At 36.0% G+C, this 17,894-nt stretch overlaps 1 protein-coding gene across 1 annotated transcript in view; it reads right to left on the bottom strand.

Moving 5' to 3' along the window:
- LOC149065882 (serine/threonine-protein kinase TBK1-like) overlaps window positions 1–17,588 on the bottom strand; it is a 30,481-nt gene extending 12,893 nt beyond the window's left edge. Inside the window, exons 1-13 of the mRNA XM_089253327.1 lie at window positions 17,373–17,588; window positions 13,430–13,541; window positions 12,127–12,267; window positions 11,811–11,940; window positions 10,616–10,706; window positions 9,102–9,192; window positions 7,992–8,149; window positions 7,688–7,798; window positions 5,059–5,238; window positions 2,296–2,661; window positions 1,913–2,014; window positions 940–1,051; window positions 547–671 (exon numbers count right to left, since the gene is read on the bottom strand). Coding sequence (XP_089109453.1) covers window positions 547–671; window positions 940–1,051; window positions 1,913–2,014; window positions 2,296–2,661; window positions 5,059–5,238; window positions 7,688–7,798; window positions 7,992–8,149; window positions 9,102–9,192; window positions 10,616–10,706; window positions 11,811–11,940; window positions 12,127–12,267; window positions 13,430–13,525 — 1,703 coding nt within the window. The 5' untranslated portion in view covers window positions 13,526–13,541; window positions 17,373–17,588. The remainder of the gene's footprint in view (window positions 1–546; window positions 672–939; window positions 1,052–1,912; window positions 2,015–2,295; window positions 2,662–5,058; window positions 5,239–7,687; window positions 7,799–7,991; window positions 8,150–9,101; window positions 9,193–10,615; window positions 10,707–11,810; window positions 11,941–12,126; window positions 12,268–13,429; window positions 13,542–17,372) is intronic.
- Between the last annotated feature and the right edge of the window lie 306 nt (window positions 17,589–17,894).

Here is a 17,894-nt window from a genome sequence, read left to right as displayed (position 1 = left end):
ATGTAACAGTATTTATATTTCTTATATACAGAGAAAATGCATGGACATATGATTGAACATCTAGCATAAATGACTGTAATGGATGTCTATAATATAGATAAAAAAAGTTCGAACATAACACATAGATGGCTCAATTGATTAATTTTTTTCCCTGCTGAAGGTATTTCAGCTCCCCCCACCAAAAAATAGCTGCGACTTGAATCCTTCTATTCAATTGTTAAATTTCTTACTATGGCAAAGGCAAAAAATAAAGGAGGAAAAATATCAACAGTAATATAAGGAGGAAAGTATTTTCTGCCCTGCTTAGGGTCATTGACTACATGTAACTACTCTATACTGTTTTACTGTCAAGCACCATAAGCAGATAGGCTCTTCGAATGGTGAAGGACAGATACAGTGTGTATAGTGGACAATTCTTAACTCCTGCCTATGCCAATAATACCATTTTTTTAGTAGCCCTCTTTAGAGCCCTCTTTTGCCTCCCTCCCTCCAAATCCTTCTTTGCAGGTACTAGTCACCAAATTTTCTGTGAGATAAAGAACTCACCATCCAGTGAGTTCTGAACACTCAGTCATGGCTTGATCCCATTCTTTCTGCAAGAGACCAGACACGAGAACCTTCTGCTTAAGTGTGTTGATTGCTGATTGTAAGGAAGTAAAATTCTGACTTACCTGAAAGACAAAAGAGATATATGGTATTACATCCCGGATTATTTTTTGAAGCACACATATACACACTTGTTTAAATTTAAAAAAACTCAACATTCCAAAAACTTGCGAGCACAGTTCATTAGATAATCAAGTTGGAGCCCAAATTTACAGTATGGCTGTGATTTTCATTTCACATCTTATACAAGATTTTTCTTGAGTATATCAAAAGAAAACAAGAGTAAAAAACTTATTTTTACGTTTACAACTTACTTACAAACTTACAACTTACTTCCTCCTTCATTTGTTTCTTTTCAAACACAAGTTGTGAGAGATTCCATAGGTCACTTTTGCATTGGTGTTCTTCAGGCCAACAATTCAGCAGATCAGTTATAACAAGAGAACTGAAATAAAGTGAGAAAATATTACTACACACCACAGCAAACATGCAGAGGTCAGTATAAAAGTAATAATAAAGTCAGTAATGAAGTAGTGGCAACATGGGTAATGCAAAAGTAATGGAAAGTACAAGTAAAGCCTTCTATTACCAGCAAAGTCCTGTATAGCTTTCCAAATGTATAAAGGGCATTGGATGCCATCATAGGCATATGCAGAATTTTCTCGGGGGAAGGGGGGGGTTTAGAACCCCAACCCCTCCCCTTTGCGTAGGCCAATGGATGCCATCAGCAAAGTAATTTTGATCGAGCACAACAGTTCTCTACTGTGGTATGAATCTACAAACATTCCTACCAGCATGCAATGCAGTACTCACCTGTCATGTAACCTTCTAATGCAGTATAGCATCGTTGCAACAGAATTCACATAATCCTTAATAGCATTACTGAAAATTTTTGCGATGGGTAACCAGAGTTTTAATCCAAGATCATGGTTGCACTTTTATCAACATGCCTATTATAATATATTTGCACAATAATGGAGAAAAAATTGAGACAAAGAAAACCTTGAATTTCGACTCACTATGAAAGCCATCTTCGAGGCATATATATATATATAACTTCTCTCACGTTGAATAGGTATCCAACTTTGGTTGGTTAGAATGAAGCTGAAAGCCCTCTCTGTTTGCAAGTTATTTCCAGCCCTTACGACATTTCTATACACTCTGTATATTTCACCCCTTTTAGATCCCAGTTATAGGTTACAATAACCCTGTTTGAGGTTAGAAATAGAAGTTAAAACTAAATTCTTGATTCAAAAAATATGATAGACATTACTCTAATTATTATTTGAAGAGAAGTGCCACCAACCTTTTCTCTAGTCTACCAAATCTTTTGTCCAAGTCTTCTACTCTTTGTTCCAATACATCCAAATACACACATAGATCTGTCACATTTCGAAATATTAATGTGCTGAAATAAAATTATCACGGAAATGAGATAAAAATGGCAAAATCCATCAAAAAATTTGAAAGAACAATATGCATTCTAGGAAGCAAAAACCTGGAACTCTTTTGACATGAATGGAAATCACATAAAAGTTCAATCTGAAAAACAAAATTTTGATTAATTCGCAATCTAAGGATGCAATTAAATTATAAACATGTGATTCAATTTTTTCCTTTAAAAATTAATCTCTAATAATAATACACCATATACTATCATGGAAATAAAAACATTGTACATTCACTCACAGTAAAATTTTAGGTGTTTTCAAAAGCAAGCTGCGGCATCTAACTAGCTTCTCCACGTGCCTTTTCACGGCATGTGCAACACCACAGCAAGTCTTTGCCAAAGCAGCATCGTGATCTATGTTGACGGAAGAAGTGTGGAACATGGGAAAACATGCAGAAAGAGCTCCAAACCTTGTGAGGTCTTTGACATCTGTGTTTTCGTTATGTAATAGTATCAGAGGCTTGGAACATGTTGTGGCTGGGTATGAACTGACTTTTGCATTAGGATCAATCAAAGAGTCAAAGAAGGAATTGTTGAAAAGCAGAGTCTGGTTTCCTGGTGGAACTTTCACTTGAGCAGCTATCTGTTCTTTGACGTCCTTAAAACTGGATGAAAATGAAAAGCACACACATCAGAATATAGTTTATTTAAAACATAGTTGTGTAAATGGGTTTATAAATCATATGGGGCGGGAAGAAAAAAATTAGTTTGAAATTATCTACAGTTTTTTTTATAACCTGATATTAATTAGTAGCAGAATAATTAATTGAAAAGGCCAAATAAATTCATAAACTCGTCTCTATACCAGGGATGGACAAGCCTAAAAAGTTTACAAGCCCGGTCAGGCATGAAACTTGAAAAAAATACATGTCCGAATCAGTATTTCACATGTCCAAAAATCATTGCTTAGTTTTCCCTTTGGAGAAAATTTCTTCCCCGCATTCAAAACAAATGTGCGCTATCTATTGATGAAAATATGCAGATAATATAGAAAACAGAATATTAAGAGCATTACATTAAAAAATCAAGCTATTCCTTTGTCTGATGAAATCTCAAAATTTTCTCACCACAATGCCATGTGGTGGAAAAAAATACATGCCCGAGTAGAATTTTTATATGCCTCTGCCAATTTGTCCAGCCTTACTCTACACCAGTGTTTCCCAACGTGGGCAATATCGCCCTCTGGTGAGCGATGGAATGCTCCAAGGGGGCGATAGAACAACCTACTGATTTAACATAGGATCTTATGGGTTTACTTGAGTTGGGGGGCGATGAGAGGAAAAAATTTCTGATGAAATGGGCGATGGAACAAAAAGTTTGGGAGACTATGCTCTACACCATAGTTTCCCAACGTTTTTTGTCCCATCGCCCCCTTCTTCAGAAATGTTTTTCTCCTACCGCCCCCAACGCAATTTAACCCATAGGATCCTCTATATTATACCCATTGCTTCTACCGCCCCCTGGACCATTCCATCGCCCCACTTTGGGAAACACTGCTCTACGCCCATATTTTGGTTTGAATGAAATAATACAATGAAACTTACAAACATTGCCATTAAAAATAAACTAAGAAATTTCCCACACGGACAAATTATGGGTACATAGGTTTTGATTGGTGACACTGAACTGAATAAAAATTTTATTCACTGGCATCAGAGAACCCTCTTGAACCACACTTACAGAGGGCCTAGGGTGGAGATCAGTTCCACAACTAGAGGGGGCAGGTGGGCCTAGCGCTCCAGACCAGAGAGGATGCAAATTTCACCCTTTAACCTTTCCTTCAACATCACACCAGGGAGCAAAAATGCATGCTTGCCCCGAATGACCAAGTATCTAGTCAGAGAAGGCCACCTAGTCTAAGGCTGCTATTACACTAACCTTGACAAATGCAACCAATGAACCCGGTTACTCGAGAGAATACAACTGATAAGCTCATTGGTTACATTTGTCAAGTTTCATAAAAGAACTCTCATAAAACTTTTATAGAGTGACCTAATGCAATTTCCCTTTCATAATATTTTTCATACACATTCAAAACAAATGCGTATCAATCTATTGATGAAAATACTTACTAAAGAATTTAAATAATGAGATATTTATAATACAGGGTGGGAAAAAAGTCCGTAGAAACTTTAAAAATAAATAAAACTCGGAAAAAAAACTGAAATAAATAACAGTTTACAGGGTTAGCATGGCTAAGTCACAGGAATTTTTTTTAAACAGGAAAAAACTAACTCAAAAAATAGAAGATAGGTGCCGCCGGTACAAGCGACTTCGGTAAAAATATGCAAATGAGACGGTTATAAGAATTTGCACACCTAATCCACAACCAGTTCAGCATTTTAAATCGTGTATGTGGACCTACTACACTCTTCCGTTGCTGAATTTGTGACTCACTTGCAATGAGTTATCTCCTGTGGTAGTGGTCATGTGGGACACATACTGCTGTAATAAATGATTTTGAGGCAGTCTGTTCATTATTTGTGTATATTTTCTTTGACTTGTATACATCAGCGCCACCTATTGGCTGTTTATTTTTTACCATCTTAAAAAAAATTCCTGTGATCTAGCGATACTAACCCTGCAAACCATTTTTTATTTTGATTATTTTTCCAGTTTTTATGCATTTTTAAAGTTTCTACGGACTTTTTGCCCACCCTTTATATATATATTTGCATTTCTCATTTTTTTGAATTCTCAAAATTTTCCTGAAACCATAAAAAATATTTCCCTTATTTTTTGGACTTTTTACATGTCCTGGGCATATCAGGTAATCAATTTTTCCAGCCCTGTTCTAATTTTTGTTTGACCGAAATGAACTGATACAATGAAACATTCAAACATTACGTATCAAGGGAATAATAAAATATTTTTGGGAAATGCTTGCTCAGTACTTAATAGCATTTTTTTATGCTTTACATCAGTCAATAAATAAAAGCCTGAAATGATAGGCAATATAGCCAGTCTCTCCTTAAAAATAAATCTGAAAATCAATAACTCACACACTCTGCGGTGGCATGTACAAGCTGACCTCTTTTCCTTCATTCATGTAGAAAACGTGAACGACTCTCCGTGATATTATATCGGTGACACTTTGGAAAAACTGGTCGAATGGCATCATCTTCTCGTCGTTGCATTCTAAGATACCAGCAAGAAGTGATGTCACCAACTCTCTGATCCCCCTGAAAGTAGAAAATTAACAACCTTAAACAAAAGCAAGAAGATAGGTATGATCAAGATGATTTTGAAAGCTTTACATTTGTTTGAATGGTTGCAGATACTAAATCTAGTACAGTAAAACATGTCTTCAATGGAATTGCAAGGGACCGAGATTTTTTCCGTTGAACACAGGTTTCTGCTTAATACAAGTTCAATTGACATAATGTGTAAAATTATGTAATCATCTCGTATTTAATTGAAATAAAATAAATTGAAAGAATGTAAATAATTTAAATATACATATAAAATAATGCACATTATTTACTCTGTAATTACTAAATATTTATAGGTTTTCACAGCATCTGTATAAAACTTTAACCTTCACTGTTTATCTGAATTGATGACATTTACATCTTTTTTTCACTATTCTTAAATTTTCAATGAGGGTGTCAATAACTGTCATGTCAGGTTCAGTATGTACATTGTCGTCTAAGTTTATGTAATCCTCAGTACCAGACCCGTAACTAGGATTGTTGTGGGAGTGGGCAACATAACTTTGCTGCCCCCATCCACTGTAAAATTTGATGATTTGCACCCCTAGATTTTTGAAACCCTGGAAATTAACCCCCCCCCCCCCATCTCCCTTTAATTGCGGCCCTGCTCAGCACTGCGATCACGGAAAGCATACAATTTTGTAAGTTTTGCATATCATTTAAAAATCAAACCCTTCCACTGATTTCTCTCACATAAAAGCCTGCTTTTCTTCAAAAAATTGTTACGATTTAAGAAAGCAACTGTACCACTATGTATGACTTTTTTAAAACCATAGAATCAAGTACGGAAACAGTTTTTGCTAATTCTAAGGGTGACTGAAATACATTGGCAAGCGAGAATTGCATAAAAAATTTAGACAGAACTCTAACATTTTGTATGATTCTTTGTACATTAGTCGTGGTGTGTCATAGTGTTTGTGTGAAATTTTCCGTTACAGCAATGATTCCGAAAATGAACGTTAATGCCCCCGGGGGTGATGGAAAGTTCCAGGGAGGCAGTAGAAGCTACGGGTATTACATAGGATCCCATGAGTTAGATTGTGTGGGGAGCGATGGGACAAAAAAGGGGGTACAATTTGGGGGTCATTGCCAAATTGGGTTATCCATGGAAGTGATAATTATGCCCATGTTAGCTGTAGCAACCCATCAAACCGCAAGTCACAATGCAATAATCATTTTTTCCTCAAAATTTGACAGAAAAACCGTCTATATACAGACATAGTTTTATTATCCCTGTCCAATGTTTGATGTCAAAACTATGTCTATATATATAGTTTTATTACAAGTATTTCTCTTCCCCCCCCCTCAAATTTCTCTATCTTTCTTTGTCATCACATGGTGCTAATCTAATGCAGCTACCGTGTACAATGAAACCTCCCAACAACGGCCATCAAAGGGAAATGTAGCCCATTATTTGGAGGTTGACTTTGTTAAGAGATTCAGTATTTGAGGAAAAGCATCAAAATTTTTGATTTTATGTTAAATTGTAACAATCCATACGATAATCATTCAAAAAAGGCTGTTTTGCAGCACCTGATATTTATTGTGCATTGAAAATGTGTGAATTTAGCATGAAGATCTTGCACACCCCCTTTAACACCTAAGCCTACTGGTGAAAACCCCCAGACAATCATGGACTGAATTTTGGAAATCACTAATGGGAAAGATGGGTTCTGGGCTATGCTTCGATCTGTGTGGCTGCAAGGACACCACTATAGCAACTGCACAAAGTTAATAGTAAAGACGGGAGGGGAGTAAAATAATTAGCATGTGTGCAAATGTTTTGTCTGTGAAATTCAAACTGTGAATTTGATGCATTATATCTAACTGGAGTTCTTGTGGTCATTTTTGCTGATATGGCTTATATCGGAGGGGCACAGAAATCATGCTCTGTGACATAAAGAAGAATCCACACTCATTTTCATGTTCATAGGGTTCAGGAAGGAAAACTCCTTCACAGCAAAAACCTTATGAAATATTTTTCTTCTATTTACATGTCCAAAAGTAGCCGTTATTCAGAGATTAACCTTAATGTCAATTCAATATGATGCGCTTTGTTCCAAGAAAATGTGGCCATTATTCATAGGTGACAGTTATGGGAGGGTTTACAGTATAGCCATGTATCACATAGTGATACACACATTTTCATTAGTGATGAAAAAATGGCTTAATGGACCATCTTACATCGAACATTGGCCATGGATTTATAGCCACTTCATGAATTAGTTGGCCAAAGGCTGAATCATTTCTGCAAATCGGACTCTGGCTTTGGCAGTAACATATGTAATTAAGATAGTATAAGCAAAGAAAACACTGTTAAGTAGAACAAATTAAAAAATATAATTGCAAGCAAAACTTTTTCAGTTCAATGAAAACAATATAATAACTATTTTCATTCCAACACAATGAGAAATCTTACTGGTTCAAAAGACATGTCTTTGGCAATTCCTTGCTCCATTCGATAGGACCATTTTCGCTATGCTGAACCCCAGATATGACTCCGGAAGCTTTCTTAGTTGTGATATAAAACCTGAAATGTAACTATGAGTTACTTTCAAAAATATATATTCCTGACAGAAATCACTAATACTGAAATGTGAATGAACAAGCAGCAAATTAAGTATGAAAATTTTAGCAGTCGAGCTCGTAAATGAATACTTGACATAAATATTTATGCTACACATAACTGTAAAAGTAGAAAATAAAATGTAAAAGAAACATACATGGTCTCCTTATTTTTCCTCCCACCATAAGGACGAAAAGGCAGTGACCCAGTAGCAACATGATACAAAGTTACTCCAATACTCCATAGATCAACAGTCGCTCGGAATGATTTGTTGTGGGGATGCCTGAGCACTGCTCTCTCATACATATCGGGATGCTACAAGACATATTAAGAAATATTAAACTCTTTTATGCTACAAGACAGTCAAAAATTTCGGAAATTCAGTCATTAAAAATAAAACATTACAGAATTATGGCTAAATTAAATCTTATATTGAACTTTTATATATAAAATGAATAGAAGCAAGATTCTACTGTATTCTAATAATTGCCCAATCAAAATTAGCCAGTATGATGGATGACAGTGTATCCTTTGTTCTTGCACCAATGAATTTTCACCTCTTTCATTCCATGGACAAGTAGCTTCAAGGGAAATAATTCAAAGATGAGTCAGGCACCTATGGACTTCTTCGCCCCCAATATCCTGATCTTTACCCAGGGCCATCTTAAGAGCATCATGGGCCGCCGGGCCAAATGATTTTTCTGAGGCCCTACCAGGCAAATTCTCGAAAATCTCAACCAGATCTCATTTTTGTGAGGGCCCCTACAACCTGAAGCAGGGCCACTAGGCTGAGACTTTTGGTGGGGCCCCTTCTATAGCTAATTTGTAGCGTGAAAAAATAAAGAAATGGTGAGAATCATCCTGGGCCCCAGGGCTAGAGCCCTTTTAGCTCCGCCCTTGTGGGGGCCAAGCCAGGGTTGGCCCATGACTTAAGACAGCACTGTCTTTACCACCAGGACATTGTGTAGCTGGAGGCACATTAGCAAAAGGAGCTAAATGCTGATGAAGATTGTTTCAAGGATTGTTGATATGTGACTTTCTTTATGCCTTCTTTGCTTCTCGTGATCAAAACTGAAAAGAACTGTTTTGTTAATATACAATTAGTGACACACTTTCTTCATACGCATTAAAATATACACAAAATGCATCATTATGAAAAATAGACCATTTCAAAACTTGTATAAGCAATCAAATAAAACCATATTGTCACTCAAGAGTATGGTAAGTACATATTACATACAAGACCAATTTCCATTTATATACTCACTAAATATTCTTCGGTGCCATACAAAGACATGAATTGCTGATCCTCTTCCAGCTCTCGAGCAGCACCAAAATCAATCAATTTGTAAACAGACCTATGAAAAATACCATAAAATGTTTATGTACAGAATAATCAAAAATGCATGTTTAGTTAAAAAATTGGTAAAATATAGAGTTATAAGGAGAATATTGAAGTTAACTTTGAACAAAACAAACAGGGTAAAGTGAAATCACAGCCTCGTCATGGCTGTCTTAATAGCGCCACCTTCCTTAACTAGCTGAAAGTGCCTGCTTACCAATTCCCATAGTTGTATGTAGATATGTCCTCTCTCCTCTCCACTTGTTAATACAAGATTCCTCGAAAGACTGGTTATATTTTTGGAGATGATGATCACAAAGAAGAAAGTTCATTTCTGCCTTCATTGGGACATGAACTGCAGTCTCTCACTTGCTCTACCAATGTTCATGCCACCTCTGTCCATGTACGGAGCCTTTGAACATATATATGCTCCAAGGGAGAAATAGCCTGTAGTTGTTAGAGCACTCATCGGCAAGCAAGAGACAAGGGTTTGTGTCCATGCAGAGGCAGAGATGAATTTTCTTTCTTGTAATTATCATCTAAAAAATATAACCAATCTTTTGAGGAATCAATTCACATAGTTACTCTCAAAAATCATAGTACCAAATCTTACATTATCCCCTATGCTTAGTTGAGCAAGTAAATTAATATAGCTCTGAGCTATATTACTTTTAATCATGAGATCTCTAAGTCCACAATAAGTACACAAATATCAAAAAATGGCTGAAAAACAAACACAGTATGCTTCGAATGAGGTAAACATTAAGAACTGAACGTTTTTGGGCATAAATTCTATCATGAAAAAAAGTGAAGTTGCAGGTAACTTTGAAATTTGTTGCAGTACCCTTTCAACAACAAATCAGAAGAGAAACTATCAAAAGCAAGCATGAAAATAACATTAAGTAAGAACAAAAAAAAAGTCTGACGAAACTACTTATCCTGATATCGATGGATGTGTTCAAAAATGTTTCACATGATGCTGAGAAAAAAAAATGGTAGTCAGTGGAATTAATTCGAAAAAAGGAGAATTTTTGTTTATGCCAAGGCAGTGATTTTGATAAAATGTAATATTTTAGTTCTCTTAATCAAAAGTTTAATCATATTGGCTATATCTTATTAACATACACAAACTTGTAGCCTACATATTTCATGTTGGGCGTCAAATTGTAGCCTCGTAGGGTTGAAACTACATTTATTTTCAAGAAGGTACGGCTTACAACAAAATATACACCTCGTGGGCGACATCATAGCAACTTCGTTCGAACTACTCTCGAACACGACTGCCACGAGAGCGAATCTCGGGCGCGCCACCTATATTCACGAATATGGTCGGCCTTGACCGTCACAAACTTTATGAAAATGCCGAAATTTTTTTTTTCTTTTTCATAAGAGAAGTTCTACTAAAATACAATTAACACAGAGAAAGTAAAAAAACATACTTCCCATCCTCTGTGATAAATTTCATGATATTTCCAGGTTTCAGATCTCTGTGAATGATATTGTTATCCCGAAGATATTTCATTCCGGCAGCTGAAATAAAGAGTCATTTTATGATCATTCGTACTCAAGAAAATAAAAAACAGAATGCTTGAATCAATTTAAAAAAGAAAACATCAATAGTTTTTGGTATATAATCTGTGGATTAATCTGTTTGAAAACTGAAATTTACCAAGAGTTATTATCTTCTGAATTTTATTTCATGTGCAATGCCTACATTAAATACAACTGTTGGGGCAAACATATCAATCATAATTAGCAAGCTTACATAAAACAATTTTCAGCAATTAGATGTAGGTATCAAAATGTTAGTTAATTAAAAGTAATGTACCGAAGTTCAGGTGTACAGAGGGTAAAACACACAAATAGAAATACGCAGCAATTTCATAAGAGAAGTATTGCAATGGGCAAAGACTGCCTGTGATGAGAGAGAATCTTATCTTCATGATAACTATTCATGAAGATAGAAGAGTAATAAGTTACAATTGTTTCCATCCAAAATCATGATCACCAAATGAAAACTTTCACACTTTATTTAGACTGTAAAAAATACAATTTTTCAATGATTTTAATGAAATCTTAAGATAATAGCGAAAAATCATGACAGTAATAAAAAAAATTGATAAGTGAATATGAAATAAGCAAACTTGAATAAACTTGAAGTAACAGGTGTGTATACTCCTAGAAATGGGTAAGCTGCTAATTTTTGCCTTTTTCTTATCACTTTGCATGTTTTTTCTGTCAATACTGGTAGTTTTTTGTGTACTCCTGAATAGCATTTCTCATGCTCCCAGGACGACATGTACCACAGGTTGGTGTAATCAAAGTCTTGATTTAATAAACACATAGTTTTACCAAAAACATACATATCCAATGACGCAATATTTTTTATTTTCAAATTGGAAGCGAAAAATTTCAAATCTTGCTATTTTTTTCATTACTATCTGCCATTGGATTTTTTTCCCCTACTGATGGCGATCTCTATCCTCCTTGTATAATTTCAGTGTGTGTGTAGCTGCACACGTCTTAAACCAGCCATGACTGTATATAAGTGTTTCATTCAAATATTAGGACATAACTAGCAACAAAAACTGAGGAATCTTACAATTGTGGGGGGAAAAAAAACAATGTACTAACACAGATCCTTTAGCACGCACAAGAATTCTTCCTCTTCAAGGCCATAACTATTCTGAGGATCATCAAGTATACTAAATAGACTTCCAGCTGTACACAATTCCATTATCAATACTTTTTTCTGGCTTTCAACCTGAAGAAATACGTAAAAATGATCTGTATAATGATTGCAAATAAACTCATTTCAAGTAGCCAAAAGCAAATACCTAAAAAAAATCAAATCAGAAATAACAGGAAAAAAGTTTTTTCCAATAAGTTCGGAATAGAATAAGCATAATTAGTATCTCCTCGAACTTTTCACAATGAACATTTTGATTACCTCTTCTTCCATAGCAAGCATTCTCACAATGTTGTCATGATTCAATTTCTTCAGGACTTCAAACTCTCTCATTTGGACATCAACTGGTCTCAAATGACTGTTATGATTGAATGTTTTCACAGCTACTGGTTCACCAGTATTCTAGGAAGAAAATATTTTTTTAAAAAAGCATTTGAGAAACTTAGATAAACCAATAAATATACACGTTTTCTAATTATCAAACAATATACAGTCGGCGCTCGATATGTAGTATGAAAGGCACGTTTCTACTAGTCCCGAAACAGTATAACATTTCTTTAAATGTCTTTCCCATTTACGAAGTTTCTATTTCACTGACTAATTTTTCTCGTCCATAGGGGTTCATAAGTGCCAGTCAAACTTCTTAGGAGCCAGGAATATTTATTTTTGCAAAAAGTGGTTCATATAATGATGTTTTCTTACTACTTTTATGGCACTTAGTGACTGTCTTTCTACGCTGGAAAACCGGCAACTTAATTTCTGAAAACTTCATGCTGCCCCCTCAGCTTTCAATTTAGTAATTCCACATAAAAACTATAGGAGCTAATGCTAATTTTTCAGCCATCATGACAAGCCCTGATCCAGGACAACATGGCGGGAGGGACAAGTTGTGTGTCTGTTTGATAGTCTCGTATTTTACAGGACAGACAAATTTTTCCATATTATTAGTTCCTTAGAAGGGTTGGTCGTTCTTATCGCTCCCCCACTCTAGATCTGTGGCTGAGCAAAGGCAGACACCTTTAGCTATGAATGAGGCAGAGGCAGGTAACTTCAACTGTGAATGAAACGGATGTAGACATCTTTAGCTGCAAATGAAGCTGAGGCAGATATCTACAGCTTCAAATGAATCTGAGGAAAGCATCTTTAGCTGCAAATACAGCAGAGACAGACATTTTAAGCAGCCAATGGAGCAAAGGCAAACATCTTTAGCTGCAAATGAAGGCGAGGCAGATATCTCCAACTGCGAATGGGATGGAGACAGGCAGATCCAGGGCGATATGTCGAAGAACCGACTTTTTTTGTATAGATGCATCGATCATCCTGTATTTTACAAGACATAAAAATTTTCCCCATATTCGGCTGAGAAAGGGCGATCGCCTTCCTTGAGATCCATGCTTGCGTCATGGTGACCCGGCATATGTCAAGCTCTGATTTAAATCAGATTGGAATTATTTTGCTTTGTGTCAAAATACCCATGATAAACTAGAGTGACAAGCATTAATGTGCTATAAGGTACCATTTTAACATGAAAGAGGTAAAATTTCATCACAGAATTCGAACATACCTTGTGCATTCCTTGGTAGACTGCACCAGTAGCTCCTTTCCCGAGCACCCATGAAGTGCTCCATACATAATGAGTTGAGCTCCTCATTGAGTTCATCTAGGGTTACTACAATCTAAAAAAGTGAAACGAAAATGTTTCAGACTCTAAATTCGAGAGATTAGGAAGCATGCCACTACATACATTGTAACGGGTACAGCATGGGCACAAAAAAAATAAAATTGAATAAATAAATACAGTCTGACCCCAATGTGACCCTGTGCGAATACTTGTGATCAGTGTTATCAGAAAAAATTTTGACGTGTGAATGTGGATGTGTACTGGCAAACACTATTTGTGAGATGATCTGAAACAAATATATTTTTCTTTGGTTAACAAACTAAAATGTGAGTTTTTATCCGACTTGTTGAATTGGGGGGGGTTCGACTCAACTAAATATTGATTAAATATTTGTATCTTGATACAAACGTCTTATTAAAAATAGATTTTTTTTTCAATTTGTGTTTCTCATCCTTCCCTCCATAATATCAAAACATGTTAGAAACTAATTGTTATTACAGTATAAAGTTTTCTAAACAGAATAAAAGTTTCTTCGCCGACAGTATGGCAATCACAGTTGGCTTGAACTGGTCAAAAAGCTGAGCATTCACTCATAAATTAGGTTATTTGCAAATCAACACGTATAACTCGAGGTACCGCTGTGTACATGAAAATTACTGCACAAGTGTGTAGTAGGTTTACATATAACAATGTGATAACTCAGTTATTGTCAAACACCTTAGAGCAGTGTTCTTCAATTAACATTTACAGGGGAAATGCTAAGTCTAATGCCAAGGGAACAAAGTTCGCCCTCCTCTGAGCAGTGTCGTCTTAGCACATGGGCACAACCCAAAAGCCTCATGATAATGAGATCTCATGACAATTTTTCAGAGCAAGTATAAATAAAAAATAGGGAATTCTATAAAAAACCACACCACTTGGTCCCTTTTTTGTCTTGGTGAATTTTCTTCGAATTTATGCTTCCAATGTGCAGTGTTAAAATATTTTCTTTAGTGTAGCATCCACAATTTGTACAAGATTTGAAACAGGGCATGTGGTAAAAAACCAGTCAAAATATGACAATTTGGTGTCGAAAATGAGTGGTTTGGTTATAACAGAAGAGTACCAAAAATAACAAGCATGAGTATTCATAGCTAGGTAGAGGGTCTCTCAAAAATCACTTTGCCCAAGGGCTTATGATGTTCTCAAGATGTCCCTGCATCTGAGCTGTGCCGTAGTAGAAATTAGAGTGGAGCTGAGTGTCTGCCAAATAAAATATCTAATGTCAACAATTTTGTCACCCTGTCACATATCCATGAGCTTCCATACGCCGCTCACACAGAACATCACCTTACACAAAAATGAAGTTGGTATTGTTTTTTAGAGTTCCTATTTGTACAGTGTTTGTCTTTTGCTCACATCCTATCATACAGAACCATATTAGCTGTAGCGAGTCTTGATGAGAATACTCCCCAGTGTACGAGTGTCTCACAGGATAATAGGCTATCATTGGTACGGCTTCATTTTTTTCTCAATGTCACAAATCTGTTTGTGATTATCATCAAGATACGCTTAAAATACATTATTGGATAATGAATATTGAAGGGTTTGTTTCTAAAAAGTTAAAAATGCCTCAAGCCACAGTGCGTGAAATAAGGAAGGCAGAGTTGTGCCTCCAGTAGTGTAGATGGTAGCATGCTTGCCTAGTATGCAAGACAGTCTGGGTTCGAGTCCCAGCAGAGACAAGATGGCTTTTCTTTCCGAGTTCACCTCAGCATAATATCCAGAAAATATGTTTCCTTGAAGTTCAAAACTTTCCAACAGCCGACTGACTAATGGTTGCAGTGTGTAGCAATTCATGCTTTTCCAGCTTGTCAGGCTAATCATTGCAGACTTGAGCCAATGTCTCATTAGCATCACCGGTCTAGAAAGATGCTATTTGATGAAAGACACAGAGTTATCCGATTGGGTTGTCTCACTGTTTTTATTGGTGGCCATGGAGTGTATGCATAAGTACATGCTGCCATCATTGGTCAGTCAACTGTTGGAAATTCTTGGACTTGTAGCTGAAAACAATTCTTCTAGTTCAGTATCCAGTAACAGAACTTAGATGGCTCCCGATGATACTAATCAATAGTATAAATCACTGGTTCTAATTCTCAACAAGTAATTAACAGGGCCTTTGGAACTCCACATACACTTCCTAGGGACTAAGCGACAGCTCAAGAAAAATAAAATAAATCTTTTTTTTTTTTAATCTATAAAATTTACAGAGACCTATAGGACTCTACTGTAGAAATCTTTGTATACTAGAAAGGGTTCCATGAGTCAAAAAAGGGAGAGATCGCTGGCATGAAACAAATGTTAAGAAAACAAACTAGCACCAAAGAAAGAACTTCCCCTGAGAGTACAGACGACCTAATGCATGGGTCCACCCACACACAGCAGGGAGGACTTCAAGTGCATAGAAAACATTGTGATAATGAGATTGGGTAATGCAATTTTTAAGAGTAAGTAAATAAATTGATAAGCAAGTACCTTGAGAGCTAGGTAGGGATCTCAGAACAACACTTGGTCCAGGGCGCAATGGAAGGCCCGTCCCGGCAAAGTAATCTTTCTGAAGCTCCCCCTCCCCCCACCTGGCTAGTAATGCCTGCCCACCAATTTCCGTGCTTATTCTCAAAATTTTTAATCAGATCTCATCTCTACCCCAGGCTGTGCTCCGGTAGGACCATGCATTAAGACTGCACGGGCCAATGGTGCTGTTAAGACAGCCCTGTTTAAAGGGCTTTTTCAATTGATACAACAGCTTATCAATTACTTTATCTGCATGGTTGTTAAGGACTGCTGTGATGATTGAGTGGTTATAGTGATGGCCTCGAAATCGCAAGGACCCAGATTAAAACCCCACTGTCGCCACACTCGTAATTGGCTGAAATTGGTTTTCTGTGGTTCCTAATTTTGAGGCGCGAATGTGAGCCGATCTTCCTGTTAAAACGTCTCACCACAGAGAGCAACAGCTCAGCCCTACATTGCTATAAATGTTCAATCAGCACAGTTTGAAATATAGATGGCAGGCACTAATTCTCACACAACACTATATGTGCGCTCACACTTCTGGCACAACTCAATTGGTAGTAAATTGTCCATGGCAATAGGCCGGAGTTGTGCTCAGGTTGAAAGAAAGAAAGGGCTGCTAAGGTTTCACATAAAACACATTTACCGTGACTGTTTACGCTAGTAGTTGATTGTTGTTGAGAGAAAGTACTTGATGTGTATTGGTCAAAAATAGACTAATTATTATCGAAGAACCATAGTTGGTACTTCTATCCTGTAGGTGTTTTAATTTTTATATTTTATGTATTATCTCATCCTCCTTGCATTTATTTTTTAATGAGGGGGACTAATAACCTTTAAATTGTAAATATTTCCTAAAAAATTCTTGTAATTAATCTTTTCTTCCATAACAGGCAAGGATTTGTCGAAAATAAGTTGTCCTTGAATAATTAATGCTTTCAAGTTCATTTTCTTTCCCCCCAATGATACTAAAAACCTTCAACAGTTAATTATAACAAATATAAGATATTATTAATCACGCAAATAGTTGTATTTTTCTTGATTAAAATCCCTCAATATTCAAAAACTGTTATAGATTTGAGATGAATACAAAAAATTAAGCTTGAAATCTTAACCTTCCTTTGTGTGTAAAAGGGAAATCCCTTTTAATACATACATGAACTTTTCCACACAAGCACATTAATAATATTTAAATTTTAACTATTTATATGAAATTTAATTTCACAAATCAATGCTGAGTTGTAAACAAAACAAAAGAGAAATTTCCCCATTTTTTTCCCTCCTCACAAAACTGTCACAGCATTGTGTACACACACACACAAAAACATACCTGAATGAAAATAAAAAACTTGACACTGGGTTCTTGAGACACAGCGACATGCAAGTGTCCACAAAATGTCTCGTTTGTCTCAAATTCAAGTTTAGTTTTTGAATCAAGATTCGTTTTTTTAAATATATTCAAGAAAAAAAAACCCCAGAGTAATTAAAACTTGTATGACAACTCTACTATTGCGTAATCCCAGCTGTTTGAAGATGGAGGAGTTGTGCTCTTCTTTTACTTTGTTGTAACTTCATGACCATATGACTCGTATTTTATTCTAGTGAAATCTAGTTACCTTATAGTTAAGGTGACCATACGTCCCGTATTTTTGGAACAGTCCCGTATTTTCTGTTTTTTTTGGTAAACTTTGTCTTTTTGGCAAAAGTGTCCCGGTTTTTCCCGTATTTTACACGAAGCCTACGTGAATTTTTATTCTTTATTGAACTCAAAGATTGACATTATTTTTCAACTCATAAATTATTTTATGATAATTACAACTATATATGAGAATATTAATCTTCCACATTTGCC

Source organism: Pholcus phalangioides, unplaced genomic scaffold (genome assembly GCF_987345545.1).
Source record: "Pholcus phalangioides strain wild (caught in Gottingen) unplaced genomic scaffold, Ppha-v1.0 ptg000037l_1, whole genome shotgun sequence".
NCBI lineage: Eukaryota > Metazoa > Arthropoda > Arachnida > Araneae > Pholcidae > Pholcus > Pholcus phalangioides.
The sequence above is the reverse complement of the archived record's forward strand: the minus strand, read 5'-3'. Positions and strand labels throughout refer to the sequence as shown.